The sequence below is a fragment of the Nesoenas mayeri genome (genome assembly GCF_963082525.1).
Source record: "Nesoenas mayeri genome assembly, chromosome: 5".
Taxonomy (NCBI): domain Eukaryota; kingdom Metazoa; phylum Chordata; class Aves; order Columbiformes; family Columbidae; genus Nesoenas; species Nesoenas mayeri.
The window spans coordinates 2733847-2747154 of NC_137548.1; the positions used below are offsets into that span (position 1 = coordinate 2733847).

Consider the following 13308-nt stretch of genomic DNA (forward strand, 5'->3'; position numbering starts at 1 on the left):
AGCTCCTGTTCTCCAGCTGAACCCCCCAGGTCCCTCAGCCGCTCCATCACACTTGTGCTCCAGCCCCTCACCAGCTCCGTTCCCTTCTCTCCACTCGCTCCAGCACCTCAAGGGCTTCCTTGGTGTGAGGGCCCCAAAACTGACCCCAGGATTTGAGGTTTGGCCTCCCCAGTGCCCAGCACAGGGATGGTCACTGCCCTGGTACTGCTGGCCACACCAGTGCTGGTAGAATCCAGGATGCTGGTGGCTTTTTTGGCCACGTGGGCCAAATGGGGAGCTGACTGCCAGTTTTCAGTAGCACAGCTATGATAACAGCAGAGCTTCCATAATCCCACAGCACAGGTCGCATCTCAACAGCACTGTACCGCTCAAGCACGGCATTTAGCACCACAGGCTCCTGCCAGCAGCTTTTCTAACCCACAATGATCCCACGCCAGCAGGAATGAAGTGGATAATTTGGCTGCAGCAGGCTTTCCAGACAAAACCCACAATACAGCCTCGGAAAGGCTCACTGCTCTCTCCTGAGCTGGGGGGATCTACTGCAGCATTTTAGCAGGGCCTGTTGTGACAGGACAAGGGGTGGTGGTTTTAAACTAAAGGAGGGAGATTCAGGCTGGACATGAGGAAGAAATTGTTGTCCCTGAGGGTGGTGAGAGCCTGGCCCAGGTTGGCCAGAGAGGTGGTGGCTGAACCATCCCTGGAGACATCCCAGGCCAGGCTGGACGGGGCTCTGAGCAACCTGAGCTGGTGCAGATGTCCCTGTCATGGCAGGGGGGGCACTGGGGGAGCTGGGAAGGTCCCTTCAACCCAGACTATCCTGTGATTCTACAATTCTTTCAGCCCTCTCCATCGCCCACCGACGTTCAGAAAGAGCAGAGAAGGTAAAGCCTCACATACACAGAAAGGTTATAATCTGACCATGAATTAAAAGTCATTTAGGACCATTCCACCTGTATGAAGAGGCCGGAAAAATTGTGAAGTTAAAATAGCTTACTGTGTCTTCAAGCTCCTGTTTGAGGTCGTGTAGATCCCTGTGATGTTGCTCCTTCAGTTGTTCAATAGCCATTTCAGCCTCAATGCTCATATTTAATGGGTTGCAGTCTTCTGAACCAAGTCCTTTAAAACCAGTAATTATATATGTATACTTGAAGCCCAAAGAGACACATTCTCACATTCATCGATTTAAATTTGTTTAGGCAGCTACTTGCAGCTCTCAAATTCCCATCACACACACAGACAAGAAACTGCAAACATTAACTTCAACTTTGAATATAATACATCAGTTGCATTCCACTTAACATTAAACAGCAAAACAGAGGCGGTGTTTGAGTCTAATTGTGAAGGTTTGGGTAAGTTTTCGTGTAATTGCCTCTAAAATGTTACAATAAATAACTACAGCGCTGAAGCTGGTGATAGAGGAGATGTGCTTTACCTTGGTCAGGTTCAATACCGCTATTGCCATGAATTTTGAAATCGATGTCGAACTCTTCCGACAGTGAACTTTTCAGCGGGGGTCTGAGCGCTTTGCCTTGGGCGCGGGACTCCTCCAGCTCCGAGTGCAGCTCGTCTATCTGGTCCTGCAGCTCCTGCAAGGGGGAGAAAGAAGCTTGAGTGAAAGCAACCAAGGCAGCTGAGCATCTCCCATGATGAGATGTTGGAGAGGGAATTAGAGTAGGGAAAGACTTGTCAATAATCCTGCCGTCACGCCACAGTCAGCCATCCCCCTATCAGCTAAACGTCACCCTTCTCCAGGTTCCAACACATGCATTTCTTACTAAAAGAGCAAAACCTTCTTCAGACTGACAGCTTGGATATATTCTGCCTCTAAAGCATATTGTGCTCCAGGACCTTTCACTTGATTCCTTCTTCCTTCTAAACAGCAGCTTAGGAACATTTTCAAACAGTCGAGAAATACCTCCTCAAGCACTTATCGGCTTGAAAAATCAAATCAGAAGCAAAAGATCAAATTAGCAAAGAGATATCCTCATTACTGCATTTACCATCTGGTACTTCTGCCCACTTGCCAGCGGAATATCCCGAGTGTTTGTGCCAAACGCCATGTGCTCAGCTCAACGAACAGCGTTTATTGAGGAAAATGAATCCCTGAATGTGTAAACACACAGCTCTGCAGATTTGAAAGGTTTGGAAAGTGAACCCTGAGCACCGATTCATATCTGCCAGTACTCAAAACGAATAAATCAACCGCATATTCAAGCAATGTCGTATCAAGAAGTATCAATTCAACAAATATTACTAGATAATATTTGCTTTCAAACTGCCGTTTCCTAACAGAGCTATCATGTTGTTTGAGATCAGACGGCCTTTTGCCAAGGTAGTTCTTTATTGAATGAAAAGGATCATGCAGAACAGATGAACCGAATGCTCGTAACCATAGCGGTCATCAGAAAGTAGATATGTAAACAGGTAACTTGCAGGCCCACTTTAAATAAGTATTTCAGCCATGCAAGATTTGGGCAGGAGAAGCCAAACTTTACATTTTCCGTTTTATTTTAAGAATATACTACTAGTTTGGAAACCACCAAAATTTGGATATATCTTATTTCTGCTCTTACTTACCGCAACTCTGAATTGCAAATGTATTTCATAAATCAAAAACCGCCTCGTGTGTAGTTTGCAGAAAGGGCAGATGGGTGCCAGGTCTCCACTTACTCTGCATTGCCGCTCGTATTCGCTTCTCATCTGCGCCAGCCTCTCCTCCTGCAGGAAAAACTCTGCGCTGCTGGGGTCCAGGTCACCAAACTGAAACGGCACCAACGGATCCAGTTATTTTCCCACCAAACAGCCTGGATGCCATTCGCAAACCGTCCTGCAGCCTGCGCCCTCTCCCCTCTGTTGTTTGTTATTTGAAATACACAGAATCTGCTCCCCTGCTGGTAGGAGACAATGAGCAACCTCCCTAAAAAACACTAACTGCCATCTCACCATAGCTCTCATGCTAACTTGGATTTGAGACCACAGCTGTCTGGCTTAGCGTATGCACATCCCAGCTGGATAAATAGTCCCGACTTTAAAGTAGTTTGGAAAACAGATGCTGGGTGAGAATCACAGTATATGAGTCTTTGTCTATAGGTGCACACACAAAGAAATGCCTTTGGAGAAGCGATATTCTGAGGAAGAGGGTTTTTTTATGCTGAGGGTGGTGAGAGCCTGGCCCAGGTTGGCCAGAGAGGTGGTGGCTGAACCATCCCTGGAGACATCCCAGGCCAGGCTGGACGGGGCTCTGAGCAACCTGAGCTGGTGAAGATGTCCCTGCTCATGGCAGGGGGGGCACCAAATGGGCTTTGAAGGTCCCTTCAACCCAAACTATGCTATGATTCCATGATATGATTCTGTGGTACAACCATGATCTGCTGCTCACCTTGGTTTTCACCAGAGTTTAGCAGAGATGCCAGGTAGCACCAAACACCTCATGGATCATCTGCCTTAGAAAGCACATGCACATTGGGTCTACCCACAACTCTGTGCTGGGGAAAAGAATCCCTGCAAATCTGCAGGATGATTTCTTCACTGCAAGGCTCCCAATGTTAAATGGCTTAAAACTACAGCTAAAGTTATCTTTAATTTCCTTAACTGTGAGTCCATCAGGTGGTGCACATCAACAAGGCTTGGTGCACATCACCAAGGCTTGTGCCTCACTCACATCTGGATAGGCACCCCCAAAAACCTCCAGCTACGAGTTAAATTGGCAGCTTGAGTGCAGTAAGTGAATAGTGATTTATTCTGGATGTATACCGGGAACAGGAGGATTTACCTTCTCAGCCAGGACGTTTTCCAAGTTCCTCTGCAGTTTGCTTGCCAAACTTTCACACTCGGCCAGTTTTTCTCCTGTCTCCAATAGCTCACTCTCCAGGCGGCTGTTTTCCTGCACCAAACACACACCCCCACAACAGCATCAGCATTTGGAGAAGGAAAACATTAGCACGTGGTAACTCATTAAGAAAGAGTCGTCTCCCGGTTGAGTCGGAGTAAATCACCGCTACAAGCTCCAGCCAAAGCGAGGAAATGTGAATTTGTTATCCATGCACGTACAAGCCCTCCTGTCACGTCAAACCAGCAACTTTTGCTTGTCAGACACCACCATTCCCTTTAACATTTGCTCAGGTTAAAAAATTTTAAGTTATATGGTAATGCAGCTGCCAGATTCAGAAGAAAATTGTGACTGAAGTGTTTTGTAATAAAACATTGGAAAAGGATGCAAATCTGTGGGGTCATGCAATGATACCATTGCATTAGACAGCAGGTAGTTTATCCAAAGGTATAACAACAAACTTGCTTTAGAGTTCTTTTATTTTAAGCAATATTTTAAGCTTTATCAAGACATTATCTCCAGGTTGGACAGCAAAACAGCCAGCGAGGCTGCCAGCCTGTCCGATAGCCGTACACACACACATTCTGCACTTGATGGCAGCAGAGATTCCACCTGGAGCCTTATGAATCTAAGGAGTAACCTGTCAAGGCGACCCAAAAAAACCCAACTCTCATGGATATGCCTCTATCTTGCTGCTGAAATCACTCTCCACATGCACACTATAGCACAGCCTCTCAACAAGGATGATGTTGCAAGCATCGCTCCCCACTTTTGAGCATCTTTGGCCCTTTTGGGGGAAAATGCCGGCTGCATTTCATTCCCGTTACCTTCAGGGAAAGGGCCAGGCGGTCCCTGGTGTAGTTCTCATCCGTTTTCAGCTTTTCTATCTCCTGCTCCAGCTCCAGCCGCTGTTTATTAGCCTGCTGCAGGATCTGCTCCCGCTCTCTCCGGAGCTCGTTCTTTAAAGCTGCAATTCGTTCCTTGTACTCCTCGTCCAGCTTCCTATGGAGACATCAAAGGGAAGAAGAGCTTGGAAAAAGAATCAAGATGCAAACCCCGCTGCGAGTCGAACTTGGTGGCAACCAGCGGGCACAAAACCTCTACCTCCATCACTTGAGACCCCGCGATGCCGCAGCGGTGATCCCAAAGAAGAGGGGAGGGCTGAGCTGGGATGTCGTACCTGAGGTTGTACTCGTTCCGGCGCTCGATCGCGGCGTGGTGATCGTCCACTTCTGAGGCCATCAGGGATTTCAGCTTTTCGGCTTTTTCCAAGTCCGACCGCAGCTTCTCTTTCTCTCTGGCCACTTGGTCAACGCGCTCCCTAGGGGAAGGACGGCCGGCCTGGGTCAGGGCACCCTCCTGGTGCCCTAGAAGGTACTTGCAAGAGGGTTGGCAGAGAAGAACAGCTTGAAAAGCTCTCCAAGGGCCTTTTATCATCAGCTGCACTTAGCCACTAGATATGAACTTGCACACAGAGCTCTGGACCTGTCTTGATATCCCCACAAGTTCCTGAGACCCCAAAACTTGAACTCCTCAGCTGTGCTCTAGCCCTGCGAATTGTAGCACTACACCATTTTTCCAAGACATTTTTTGCCTCATTTACCTGTTCTCATCATTTTATTACCTTTACCACTTCACCCTTACACTACATCCAGTCTGATTTTGATCGCAACTTGTAAGATCTGCTACCTTGAGCAGCTTTCTTGATGGGAACTTGACAACAAATCTTTGAGTGAACGTAAAAAGGTATTTAGAGATGTAGATGCAAACCAACAGTGTGAAACCTCATCTTGGGAGGTTTCATACAACCTAAGTGGGCAGCTCACAAGCACAAGGGGTAAAACAAAGAGTTAACAGGACACACACAGTCTTAATGACCAGCAGAAGTCATCTATAGTGTCGAATGAAGATCCAGAGAGGTGTTGGCTGAACCATCCCTGGAGACATCCCAGGCCAGGCTGGATGGGGCTCTGAGCAACCTGAGCTGGTGAAGATGTCCCTGCTCATGGCAGGGGGGGCACTGGGGGAGCTGGGAAGGGCCCTTCAACCCAAACTATCCTATGATTCTATTCAAAGATCTGCAGCACAAATAAAACACCTCTAAAAAATAGAGCTTGTGCATGTGGCAGATGGATGCAAACCTGAGGGTGCAAATGCTTCGAGCAAGGGTCCCCAAGTGGCGTGGACAAGATGATCCATTGGCGTGTGGGAAGAAATACTTGAGCTTCAGTAGTGCATGCACATAATTTATAAATTAATAAATATACATACAAGGAAATACATATAGGGAAATGTTTCCTGTGCCCTGTACTCTCGCACTGGACAAGCCTGCATGGCAAGTCCAGTGCAAAGTCAAACTGTGTTGACTTTCAAATGGAAAAGGTGAGTGGTGTGCAGTGTTTTTGTACCTCACCCGCACCTCTGTCACACGGCTAAATCTGCGTAACGCCGCTGCAAGAAATCAGTTAGCATTACGTGTACTCCTTATCAACTTGCACCAGCCTCTGTCTTAAGTCTTGCATTCCTTGGCCATCAATGACCATTGTGGAGTGCAGTGACTGTTTCCAGACCACAGAAAGGGGCTGAAAATAGTTTTAAAATATATTTTAAATATATTTTTTCTGTAATAACTGTTTCTGAGTGTTTTACCCACGCAAAACGAGAAAGTTGAAAGTTTCTGCCCAAGCTAACAGAGAACCAACCCTTCCAGTGCCGCTTGGAGAGGTGCTACAAGCTGCCATTAATCAGCTGCTAATTAAGTGTCTGCTTGGCCAAACGGAGAAGGCCGGGAGGACGCGGCAGAGCCGGCGATCCCGGTGACTTACAGCAAGTGTCTGATCTCCGTTTTGAAGCTCGCCAGGGCTGCCTGGTGGACTCCGTTCTTGGTTATTAAGAGCTCGTTTTCTAGCGCCAGCGTCAGCTCTGACAAGTTCACCTTCCCATCCAAGCTGAAATCCAAAGCCTGCAAGACAACAGCGTCGTTAGAGCAGAACGAGCTTTCCTGCCCTGCAGGAGCCTGGAGACATTTGTATGTGAAGTGACAGAATAAAACGAGGAGGCTCAGGGAAGATCTTTGCTTGCTGATTAATTTGTCACAAATGCCCGTGGGGGGATAAACCAGACATTTCTGTCACCTCCCGACGTTAAAGAGCTGCTGCCAGCTGCGGAGATGGAAAGTGTCCTGGTTGTGCTGCAAGACCAACAGGAAATTAAGCCCATGCCTGATTAAAAGTATTAATTCTCTAGGGGACCTCACTACACTGGCCTTTTTATATGTTAAAATGCCGCAAGAAAAGTGGTTGAAGATGTTCATGTTAAACACAACCAGCTCTTGCAATAGAGACGACACAGGAGAAGCCTCGCAGGAGGTATTTGGTAGCAAAGATCCCACCTCTTTGAAAACAAATCATCGGTAACTCCTTGTGATTTCCTTCAACTTCACTCTAAGTGCAGAAGGAATAATGGTGGGGCTGAAACTCTGTGTACACTGGAGAAACCACCCCAGTGACACCAGTAACAGAGCAAGTTACCCGTGCAAAGCAACGAGCAGAAGCGAAGGTAAAGGTGTGCAGTGCCAGCCCAGCAAAGCCAGTACCAGGTTAGCAAACTGGCCAGCACAAGCCCAGTCTACTAGTGAGTTTTAAAGCTTCGGCAACAGCAGAATTTATTATAACCTGGATATTCAATATCCACGCAGGCATTAAATCCCAAGAGAAATCTGTCATGATTGCTGCCGGGAACCCAGCGATGCTCACAACAGACACGTGAAATTGTCTTTTCCCCTCCAAAGCTTCTAGATGGACAGGGATGGGGTTTACTTCAGGTCTCTGCTTTGCAACCTGCATCAATCACCCTTTTACTCTGTACAATAAAACGCTAATTACTGGGCAGGGTTTCAAGTGCTGTCCTCCACCCCAGCACAAGTGATCATTCAGGTCATTCCAGCGCTAAAAGGTTTCTAAGTGCAGCTATCTAGCAAAGTAAAGGAATTAAAGTGCTCTCTACAAATATTGGTAACCTCTTCCAGCTAAGCTGAAAGTCACATCACATTTTTATTGTTAACATTTAGTTCTCTGGGATGCCCCATCATTTCAATAAAGGAAGCGATTGGAAATTTCCCAGAATGGTTGGAATGTTGTTAGGATGGGGAGTTTTAAAGTGGGAAAAAGAATAATCCAGCCACACTCCAGCACCCCAAAGTTTGGAAAATGATCATTAAAAATGCAAATAAAAAGGGTGGGATGGAGGTGCCGGTTACCTTGAGGATGTCCTGGCTGTTCTCGATGCCTTCCTGGTGCCAGCAGTCCAGGACACCCTCCACGCAGCCGTATCCCATCCCGTCATCCAGGCTGGAGAAGAGGCAGAAGCCGAGGGTGCTGGGCATGGCCGAGGGGGTGGTCGTGCGCCTGCCGCTCTCGTCGAAGGACTGTGGGGAGAGGGTGCGATGGGGCGCGGGCAGAGCCGGGCATCCACCAGCCCCGCCGCCACAAAGCCTTATAAATGCAATTTCACTAACAGTCCCCTGGAGATTAAGGATTAAGGTCTGGCTCTTCCTCACAAACCCCCGGCAGGAATGCGGCTGCTGACCCCACGGCACCGCAACCAGGCGCTCGGGATTTAAAGTAAATCTGGGGACGAGCAGCTCAGAGCTGCCTTCAATGCTTCAAAAAGTGTTTTTGCACTGTCCATTTCTGGTTTCAAGCATCACCTCCCCTCAAAAGCCTGCAGCGAGCAGGTGCCCAGGTACTCCTGCTATAACCCTCAGCTTCCAGCCTGAGATGGGTAGCACATATCAAACTCTTTAATGATTTTTTTCTTTAAAGGATATGGGACCTGCATGCCCACAATCTCCTGCCTACCCCAGGCCACCACTTGGCATCCACTTTATCCATTTACTTACCACACTTTGCGGCTTTAAAGAACCATCTCCAAGCCACGCTACCATAATGTGGACCCAACTCCCACTTACCGCGAGGGTGTTTTCTGCATTATCCCCCACACACCCCAACATATCCAGAGGAAACCTGCAGCTTCACCCCATCACTCTGGCTGCACTGCTCAACATGCCCAGCTCTGCCACCACCTGCTGCTGTGATGGGGCAAGGGGACAATCACAGCTGCCCCATCACAGGGACAAATATGGAAGAGGAGGAGACTGGCCAAGTGAGATTTGCTCAGGAATTCTCTCTCTCTTCTTAGAATCATAGAATCACTTTGGTTGGAAGAGACCCTCAAGATTGAGTCCAACCATAACCCACCCCTGGCACTGCCCCATGTCCATGAGAACCTCATGTCCGTCTGTCCAACCCTCCATGGATGGTGACTCCAGCACTGCCCTGGGCAGCCTGTTCCAATGCCCCACAGCCCTTTGGGGAAGAAATTGTTCCCCACATCCAACCTCAACCTCCCCTGGCGCAACTTGAGGCCGTTTCCTCTGCTCCTGGCGCTTGTTCCTGGGGAGCAGAGCCCGACCCCCCTGGCTCCAAGCTCCTTTCAGGCAGTTCAGAGATCAGAAGGTCTCCGCTCAGCTCCTGTTCTTCAGCTGAACCCCCAGGTCCCTCAGCCGCTCCATCACACTTGTGCTCCAGCCCCTCACCAGCTCCGTTCCCTTCTCTTGCCGTCACCTCAGGATCCACCTGGGTTTCTCACCTGCATGGAGAGGTGTCGTTTCAGCTGCCTGTATGGGGTCGATGCCGAAGGTGTCAGTGACTTTCCATTTTTAAACAAGCCGTAGAAGAAGTCCTCTACGCTCATGGTGCCATCTTGCCCCAGGTTACGTAGCACCTCTTCAAGTACCTGCAAGCAGCAGGGGGAAGAAATCACATCTGTTATTGCCAAAAAACACCACAGTAATAATATGGCACAGTAGAAAGCATCCTATTCCCGTGGCTGCAAAGCCAAAGTTCCCTGGTACCCTGCACCAGCCTAACGTGGTACGGCAACCTTCATATAGAAAATTGCAGAGCCACAAACGCAATGAAAATCCTGCCTGTAACAGTGTCCATGTTCCTGCTCATCTTGGAGCCTCCACCTTGTGAGGCAGCACAAAAACCCCCTTGTTTCATCCTGCTCCTGAGACAGGGTGACCTCAGGAATTCAGTGTAATGCAGCAAGACAGATGCCAAAATCCCAGCAGCTTGTGAAGTGACCAGGCACAAAACCCATAGGAAGACACTGCAAGGTTATAATAAATCTGTTTTATGCTTCAGGGCAGTCTGCTTTCTGAAAGCAAGACCAACCTTATTAGGATCAGAGATGTTAGGGTTAGTCCCTCGCTATTTCTTTGTCTCCGTTTTTTTTTCCTCCCCATTTTCTGCCTTGCTTATGTTTTAATATCCTGAAAACATTTTGTAGCAAATGCTGCAAAGGAATACCTGCTCAGAAACATGTTTTATGAAGGAAATTATGACAAGCCATGTTATTTTAAGATGCAAAGCAGTCTGATTTTTTTAATAAGACTAAACCCTAAATTGACAAGAGACTTTTTGCTAAAGAAATAGTTTTCTCTTGTACTCTTCCTGGAAGACAGAAACCGCCCGCGGGCCTTCACAAAAAATCAAAAGCAACCACCTATGTATATTTTAACCCATATTTACTGTCTAGCTGGAAGATTTCTGGGATTAAGGAGCCATGCTTGGAATCTAGGATATGTTTTTAAACTCCAGTTTACTCCGCGATCGCACGACAAGACAGGCACGCGATGGTGTCGGCGGGGCTGGCAGCTGCTCTGTGCCACAGCAGCCTCCCACGGCTGATGGTTCAACACCAAACCCCCCAGAAAGCCACAAGCTGGAGCCGAAAAACTGCTTTCCAAGTAGCGACCTGTTAAGCAGAGCTTGTGCTTTAGGCTTGTGGTCAACCACAGGTCAGGCTTTGTGGGGGCCACACTAAAACCCAGACGTACACGCTGGTGGGAGCGGGTCCGTACGTGGTCACTCACCTCCCCGGCTGCCGTTTGGAGCCCGTACTGCTCACAGATGGAGATGAGCTTTTTGCGGTTCAGGTGCCCGTCTCTGGTGATGCCCAGGTGCTCGCACACCTCCTGCAGTTTCTCCTCTATCCAGTCCGGGGTGGGCAGCGATGTTCCAGGGGACGCGTTCAGGTCGTCTGGGTTCCAGAAGCGCAGCTGCCCTAGAAATGGGGGAAAACCACTCTAGTTTCTGCACACAAGTGGCCACCAGAAGACCTGGGGGTTCAGCACACCACAGGGCAGAGCCTCCCTCCTTGCTCATCACACCCCATGGGACTGTTTGCTTGACTTCGTCCTGCCCAGAGCACTTGGCATTTTGAGCTATGGCAAATCCTGGTCTTTTGGACTCTACCAAAAGGAGCAGATCCTGCTCAGTGTTCAACTAGCACGTACCACCATAGAATCATTTTGGTTGAAGGGGACCCTCAAGATCATCAAGTCCAACCATCACCCAACCCATGTCCCGGAGAACCTCATGTCCATCTGTCCAGCCCTCCAGGGATGGTGACTCCAGCACTGCCCTGGGCAGCCTGTTCCAATGCCCCACAGCCCTTTGGGGAAGAAATTCTTCTTAGTTTTTCCTCACCAATGGCCAATGTGGGCTGGTGGCCAGGAGAAACACAGCCCTACCGCTGACACAGAGAAGGGACCTCTCCTCTTCTGGGCAGTTATGGGATCAAGGGAGAGCACTGAGCACATTACACATCCATATGTACCTTGACCAGGTTGAGAACTTCAGTGGTTGCCTGTTTCCAGAAATGTAATCCCCCAGGTGGAGCTGCCTAAACTCTCATCCCCTTTGAATGTAAACTGTAGTGTATGTTTTCATCTAAGTACCTCCGAACACCCCTTCAGGGGAAGGAAAAACCCCAACAAACAAAGCAGTAGCCTTCAGCTGAACATATTTCTTGTACCTCCAGCAAATGCCCCGAGCGCAGCCTCACCCAGCGGGAAACGCTCACCAGACACAAAACAGAGCTCGCTCGGCTGCAAGGCCAGAATCTTTCCCCCCACTATCTCACCCTGGGGCTAGAAAAGCAGCTTTTAGAGAAAAACATCTGGTCACTTTGCATGGGATAAAGATTAGAAAGCGGCCAAAATATGGAAAAGGTGTTGAAACAACTAAAAGTTGCATGACTTGGTTAGAAACGCATCTTTGCGTGCTGAGGGTTGGTGACAAAGCCTGCCGGCCCGGTGACAAGAGTTGTGACACTGCTGGCTGACGCTGCGGGGTCCCCCTTGAGCATCCCTGCCTGGACCGGTGGTAGAAAAACCTGTGGCCACATCCCAGAGCAAAGCAGGATGTGTTCCCCTGCCGTCCCTGCTCACAGCAGGACGTGTCCCCCTGCTGTCCCTGCTCAGTCCCCGAGCCCCACACGCAGTGTCCATGTGGGACAGGGAGCAGGACGGGATGGGGAGCGTCTCCCCACTCCAAGGGTCACCCCGCTCCCCCTTGCAGGACAATTAGGAAACATTTAATAACTGGTCTGTGGTGACATGTAGTACCTACTGTGCTCCTCTACAGCCAGCAGCCCCCAGGGCAGGACTGGGGACCAGGACCAGCCCTAACTGCTGTTCTGGGGGTGTTAGGAGACTGGAAACACCCACACTACAGCCTTTGCAGCAGGCAGGAGGAAAAAAGAGGGCAGAGAAGGTAAGGCACAAAAATGTGCCCTCCAAGAAGCCCTGCTTTAGCTTTTTTTCCCCATCCTGGGGCTTGCCTGCCCTGTGTGCACCTTGCTGAGCTCTCAGCACACGGGGCTGGGACAGCCCAGTGCACCCAGCTGGCTCAACACCCTCTCCAAGGGTTCCTCTGATTCATCTTCAAAGCCAAGAAAGGAATAAGCAGATACAAGTGCTGCTGCTTGCTCTTACCCTCGGCCTCGTACTCCTCGCTGTCTCGCGTCTTCCAGTGCTGCGGAGAAAACAAAAGGTTCCTGAGTTATTACTATTGCAAGACACGGCCCATATGAAAGAGACTCCGCGATCAGCATCAAACGAGCTACAGGGCTCCAGCAACGCTGCCAGGCTTTCATCTCCCCGCTCCCCGCGGGCTGGGCTGGCAAATCCACAGCTCTTTGATGCTGCCCATGGCTGGCAGGCGAGGTGCTTCACTGAGATAAACCACAGCTGCGGCAAAACGCCTGGAGCCCCACAAATGACCCAGGAGAAGCGGCTGATCTGAGTCCAGCAGGTTGATGGGGAGGGATTTGCCCTCCAAGCAAACCATCCTGCTTGGCTTAGATGTGTCAATGGTTGAGATGAGTCCTGTGTCCAGCTCTGGGATCCTCGGCACAGGACACACATGGAGCTGCTGGAGAGGGGCCAGAGGAGCCACAGGAATGATGTGAGGCTGGAACAGCTCTGCTGGGGGACAGGCTGAGAGTTGGGGTGTTCAGCTGGAGAACAGAAGCTCTGGAGAGACCTTATTGCAGCCTTTACATACTTAAGAGGGGCTGATAAAACAGATGGGGACAGACTTTTGAGCAGGGCCTGTTGCAACAGGACA

General features: G+C 49.4%; 1 protein-coding gene across 1 annotated transcript in view; it reads right to left on the reverse strand.

Annotated features, from left to right (window-relative positions):
* The window catches only part of NIN (ninein), a gene marked incomplete at its 3' end in the record, with an annotated part of 59416 nt that overhangs the window by 25421 nt on the left and 20687 nt on the right, over positions 1 to 13308 (reverse strand). Inside the window, exons 4-14 of the mRNA XM_080345157.1 lie at positions 12675 to 12714; positions 10770 to 10960; positions 9479 to 9625; positions 8088 to 8255; positions 6655 to 6791; positions 5010 to 5150; positions 4657 to 4831; positions 3773 to 3883; positions 2671 to 2760; positions 1433 to 1586; positions 995 to 1116 (exon numbers count right to left, since the gene is read on the reverse strand). Coding sequence (XP_080201283.1) covers positions 995 to 1116; positions 1433 to 1586; positions 2671 to 2760; positions 3773 to 3883; positions 4657 to 4831; positions 5010 to 5150; positions 6655 to 6791; positions 8088 to 8255; positions 9479 to 9625; positions 10770 to 10960; positions 12675 to 12714 — 1476 coding nt within the window. The remainder of the gene's footprint in view (positions 1 to 994; positions 1117 to 1432; positions 1587 to 2670; positions 2761 to 3772; positions 3884 to 4656; positions 4832 to 5009; positions 5151 to 6654; positions 6792 to 8087; positions 8256 to 9478; positions 9626 to 10769; positions 10961 to 12674; positions 12715 to 13308) is intronic.